Source organism: Cydia amplana, chromosome 7 (assembly GCF_948474715.1).
Source record: "Cydia amplana chromosome 7, ilCydAmpl1.1, whole genome shotgun sequence".
Taxonomy (NCBI): domain Eukaryota; kingdom Metazoa; phylum Arthropoda; class Insecta; order Lepidoptera; family Tortricidae; genus Cydia; species Cydia amplana.
This window is the reverse complement of record NC_086075.1, coordinates 35,138-40,708: the sequence shown is the minus strand read 5'-3', so window position 1 is coordinate 40,708 and position 5,571 is coordinate 35,138. Positions and strand designations below refer to the sequence as shown.

General features: G+C 43.3%; 1 protein-coding gene across 1 annotated transcript; it reads right to left on the bottom strand.

The window, feature by feature from the left end:
- Positions 1-862: 862 nt before the first annotated feature.
- LOC134649715 (uncharacterized) lies at positions 863-3,824 on the bottom strand. The gene is made up of 2 exons (XM_063504546.1): positions 2,721-3,824; positions 863-1,117 (listed from the first exon to the last, which is right to left on the bottom strand). The coding sequence occupies exons 1-2, from the start codon at positions 3,822-3,824 to the stop codon at positions 863-865; spliced, it is 1,359 nt and encodes a 452-aa protein (XP_063360616.1).
- Between the last annotated feature and the right edge of the window lie 1,747 nt (positions 3,825-5,571).

Sequence of the window (5,571 nt, the reverse complement as noted above, 5' to 3'; positions counted from 1 at the left end):
AAAAGGTGTTGTCGCGGGTTTTGAATTTTTCGCGAGGCCGTTATTGGTGTGATTTCATCTTGAGATGTAGAGGGCCTTTGTTCTGCAGGGCCTGCCTGCGTCGTTTTTGTAGCAGGGAGCGGGGTGGGGGTGGGGGTAGTTTTCTTCATTGCGGCTTCCCATTCCCCTGTCCTGCGTCTCACGGTCTTCTCCACAGACCCATTTTTAGGAGACCTAGGCTCCTCCGCCTTTTTTATTGGTGTCCTAGTTGTTGCCGACATGTTGGAGGGTGTCACTATATGCACTTTGTATAGTTTGTAAATGGGCACACAGGGACACAAGATTTAAAACAATGGTACAATATAGACAAATATGGCTTGGTAGAGTCGCTGACTCTACTATCAGGTTTTTTATTTTTACTTATATATTACAATTTTACTCTAAATATAGAGTCAGTCTTATATACTATTACAAATTTTTTCGCTCTATGCAGAGCCGTAAAATGCCTCTGTACAGGGGAGGTGTGGATAGTTCCTTAAGTCAAATTACACAATTTTTCTCTATATGTATAGAGCCGTTAAACTTATTTCTAAAATGAGCAGTCCGTAGTGTCTTAAAAATCTAAAGCTTTATTACAAAACAAAACTAACCTATAGTAGCGCTTCGGAGAACTGTGCAGCGGCCCGGGGCTCCGTGAAGGTCGGTCGTGTAGTCGCTCTGCTCCACCGATGGCGCAGCAACTCGGAAGGGACGTACTGCGCGACGCGACCACTGACGCACTCAGAGACGCAGACAGCGACGCATAAAGGACGCAAAAGACGCAATCAGCGACGCACCAAGCGACGCACCGAGCGACGCACCGAGCGTTGTGAGGCTCTGCAGTCTATTCCCTTGTTGTCCTCCTCGGGAGCGCGATGGCGCGAGTAGGAGCAAGTTGGCGCAACTCGGAGTACGATGGCACTCTTTGGAGCTCGACGGCACCCGGCGCGTTTGGGTCCTCTGCTCCACTGATGGCGCACTTAGGAGCGCGATAGGCGCTCTGATCCACTGATGGCGCACTTGGAAGCGTCTCGGAGCGCAAGGGAGCAACTGGGAGCGCGATGGCGCACTTAAGAGCGCGACGGTGCGTTTGGGCGCTCTGTTCCACCGATAACACTGCCCCGTAGCACGGCACAAGACACCAACACTAGCTCACTCAAATCAACTCGGCAACTCGGAAGGGACGCACTGCGCGACGCGACCTCTGACGCACTCATAGACGCAGACAGCGACGCATTAAAGGACGCAAAGGACGCAATCAGCGACGCACCGAGCGACGCGCCAAGCGACGCAGTCAGCGACGCAAAATACGACGAAGTCAACGACGCGCACATCCGCTCTCAACCGCGGACGACGCGCTACTGGTTAGGTTAGGTTAGGTTAGGTTAGGTTAGGTTAGGTTAGGTTAGGTTAGGTTAGGTTAGGTTAGGTTAGGTTAGGTTAGGTTAGGTTAGGTTAGGTTAGGTTAGGTTAGGTTAGGTTAGGTTAGGTTAGGTTAGGTTAGGTTAGGTTAGGTTAGGTTAGGTTAGGTTAGGTTAGGTTAGGTTAGGTTAGGTTAGGTTAGGTTAGGTTAGGTTAGGTTAGGTTAGGTTAGGTTAGGTTAGGTTAGGTTAGGTTAGGTTAGGTTAGGTTAGGTTAGGTTAGGTTAGGTTAGGTTAGGTTAGGTTAGGTTAGGTTAGGTTAGGTTAGGTTAGGTTAGGTTAGGTTAGGTTAGGTTAGGTTAGGTTAGGTTAGGTTAGGTTAGGTTAGGTTAGGTTAGGTTAGGTTAGGTTAGGTTAGGTTAGGTTAGGTTAGGTTAGGTTAGGTTAGGTTAGGTTAGGTTAGGTTAGGTTAGGTTAGGTTAGGTTAGGTTAGGTTAGGTTAGGTTAGGTTAGGTTAGGTTTTTTTTTTTTTTTTTTTTTTTTTTTTTTTTTTTTTTTTTTTTTTTTTCTATGCTCCTCCAACATGATCGGAGACTTTGCTATGCGACTCTGTCATACTAGTTCTCGCTTTTTCTACTGCTCGTACTTCCATTCTTCATACTATTCTTTCTTTCATACATCTTCTTTTGCATCTGGTCTGGGTGGGATGCCCAGCTATGTTTTCTATCTTAGGGTTTTAAGATCGTGGGTTCTTTATTTCAATAAAAGACAAGGGGCCAACGTGCCTACAAGGGGTGGCTTCTGTTTAAATTTTTTACATTTCTTATATTTGTCTATATTTACATTTTGATTTCTTATATTATGCCTTAAGTCTACGTTCACAATACATGTTCTCAACTACGTTGTGCTACTATTTTTCTCTCTTATTCCTATATGTTTATTATATTATACTTATTATAATTTATAAACATATTTTACTTATACCAATTTATTTCTATTTATTACTATTTGGGCAATTTTTTCGCAGTATTTTAGGAACTTTGCTTTGTCTTGACTCTGCATAATTTCCTGAATATTGTTTAGCGTCATGTTTTGTCCAATACTCTGTTCCAGGTCAAATCGTTCTCTTGTGTGGGCTGGGCATTCAAGCAATATATGTGGGACAGTTTCTTTCGCTTCCGGATCACAGATGCATGATGGGCTCCCTTTACACTTAAAACGGTTTAAGTATTCCGAGAACCCACCATGCCCCGTCATTATTTGTGTCCTTACATACGATATACTTTGCTTTCTTACTGTCCTGTATGCCGCAACCGCGTTTGGGAAAAATACCTTTGTTACCGACGCTGTGTCACTGCTCGTGTACCTATTGTTCCATTCTTCCAGCGTATCCAATCGAATGCTCCGCTTGACAAAAGATACCGGGCACAGGTCATATTCTGGTTTTTGTTTGGAGTCTAAAGCGGCCTCTTTCGCTAATTGATCAGCTCTTTCATTGCCCTCCAATCCTGCATGTGCCTTTATCCAATGTATTGAGATAGATTTCCCTTGGATGCTACATGATCTGATGTTTTCTCTTGCCTCTACAGCTAGAGGATGAAGGCAGTTGCTGTTTTTTAGGGTTTGGAGGGCAGCCATAGAGTCGCTGTAGACTCCAAACGTTTTCGCCTTGTGTTTTTTGATTTCCCGTGTTGATATACACAGCGCCAATAGCTCCGCCTGGTAGACAGTGCTGTAGCTTGGTAGGGCGAGCTTGCGGACCTTGGTTTCGGCCGCCTCGTTCCAGATGGACAGTGCTGCGCCCACTTTGCCTCCGATTTTACTTCCATCTGTAAAGATGCGGACTTCGTGGTCACTGTGCGCATCTACTTGCTCTCGGTCTACCAGGCTTATAATTTCTACCTCGCTTCGCTCTGCAGGGTGCGGGGCTTCCGCAGCTGCCGACATGCGCTCAACCCGCCTATCTCTCAGTTCTGGCAGGGGTACTCCCCTCTTAGCTTCATATAGTGAAGCTGCCTCGCGGACTCGGAGGTCGAGAGGCAGTATCCCTGTCAGCAGCAGGACTGAGTTTAGCGACACTGTACGGTAGGCTTTGCACATTTTTTGCACAATCCCCCGCTGAACAGTTGCTAGCTGTTTTATTGTTCCCAGTTTCTTTGCTGCTGGTGCCCACACGCTTGCGGCATAGAGGACGATGGGTTCCACCGTCGCCACATATATTGTACGTATTATTTCTGGGTTCAGGCCCCAGCTCGCCTTAGCCGCTCTTGCCAATCTCTTATGCACTCCAATCGCCTTTCTGCAGACATTCGCCACGTGTGAGTTAAACGTTAATTTATCGTCGATGGTTACTCCCAATATCTTTATTTCTCTTGACATCTCTATGCTCACTGCGCCCATGCTCAGTCGTGGTGTGTCGTATTTTAGTCTTTTGGTAACTACCATTGCAACAGTTTTGTGTGGGGCAAATTTCAATTTATTTTTCACACCCCACGCCTGAACACGTTCGAGTGCTGCATTGGCCTGTCTTTCGATTTCTACTGCGGATTCCCCATCGAAGATTAAAACCACATCGTCTGCGAATGCCTGACAGTAAACTCCACTTTCTTCTAGGCTCTTAAGGAGTGGATCAAGCAAGAGGTTCCACAAGATCGGTCCACCTATGGAGCCCTGCACGCACCCCTTGTTAGTCTCTGTGCAGTGCTCCTCTCCCGCGTACCTTACCTTGACCTTTCTGTCTGTCAGATAACTATCAATAGCTCTTCTCAGGTTAGGTTAGGTTAGGTTAGGTTAGGTTAGGTTAGGTTAGGTTAGGTTAGGTTAGGTTAGGTTAGGTTAGGTTAGGTTAGGTTAGGTTAGGTTAGGTTAGGTTAGGTTAGGTTAGGTTAGGTTAGGTTAGGTTAGGTTAGGTTAGGTTAGGTTAGGTTAGGTTAGGTTAGGTTAGGTTAGGTTAGGTTAGGTTAGGTTAGGTTAGGTTAGGTTAGGTTAGGTTAGGTTAGGTTAGGTTAGGTTAGGTTAGGTTAGGTTAGGTTAGGTTAGGTTAGGTTAGGTTAGGTTAGGTTAGGTTAGGTTAGGTTAGGTTAGGTTAGGTTAGGTTAGGTTAGGTTAGGTTAGGTTAGGTTAGGTTAGGTTAGGTTAGGTTAGGTTAGGTTAGGTTAGGTTAGGTTAGGTTAGGTTAGGTTAGGTTAGGTTAGGTTAGGTTAGGTTAGGTTAGGTTAGGTTAGGTTAGGTTAGGTTAGGTTAGGTTAGGTTAGGTTAGGTTAGGTTAGGTTAGGTTAGGTTAGGTTAGGTTAGGTTAGGTTAGGTTAGGTTTTTTTTTTTTTTTTTTTTTTTTTTTTTTTTTTTTTTTTTTTTTTTTTTTTTTTTTTTTTTTCTTTCTACCTCCAACATGATCGGAGCCTGTGTTTGTCTATGTACTCTTTCATACCAGTTCTCGCTTTTCATGCCTCTCGTACTATCATTCCACATACTTTGTCTTTCTGTCATTCGTCGTCTTTCATCAATTTTCAAGGTGGGAGCTCCTTGCTACGACTACTCTATTCTAACTACAGTTTTTTATTTTTGGGGTTGTAATTTTTATTAAAACAACAATTTATTTTTATTTTCTTTCCAAGTTTACAGTTTGTTCTTATAGATATTTAAAACATATAGGTTTACATGTTCTTGGCCTTATCTTCTATATGGGGACATCAATTTCTTACATATTTCTAACAATACAAGTTTCGCTTTGTTTCGACTATTGATATTTTTGTTATTTTCTTATCTTAATGTTGTATGCTTATTTTAAATATACCCATTATATTTAACAAGCATACTCTTAATACCTATTTACATTTTTATTTATCGGTGTACATATAATCCTTTTCTTTTCTATAGCTAAATATGTCGCCGTTCCCTCCACCTCTGTGTCGTTGCAGATGTAGTTTACGTTTTTCCCCATTTGATCGAGTTCAGTGGACCACCATGTCATGTTTTGTGCTTTACATTTGTATTCTTTTTTGTGTATCACTTTTGTCTTCAACAAAACCTGGTTCGGTTTTCCAAGAAACCGATCCCAGTTTGCATTAAATGTGCTTTGTGTGCTTGTTATACAATATCTGTTTATTAACTGCTGTTTTTGAGGCTTTGGTCTAAAATTTTTGACAGTGTGGTCCAAGCTCGTTAGTTCTTGGCAGTCGGTCTTTGGGGTGCC

Coding starts and splice junctions, on each gene's coding strand:
- LOC134649715 (XM_063504546.1), bottom strand. CDS start 3,824: ATGGTAGTTACCAAAAGACTAAAATACGACACACCACGACTGAGCATG. Junction 1,118..2,720: donor CGAGCAGTGACACAGCGTCG/GTAACAAAGGTA, acceptor TCGGTGGAACAG/AGCGCCCAAACGCACCGTCG.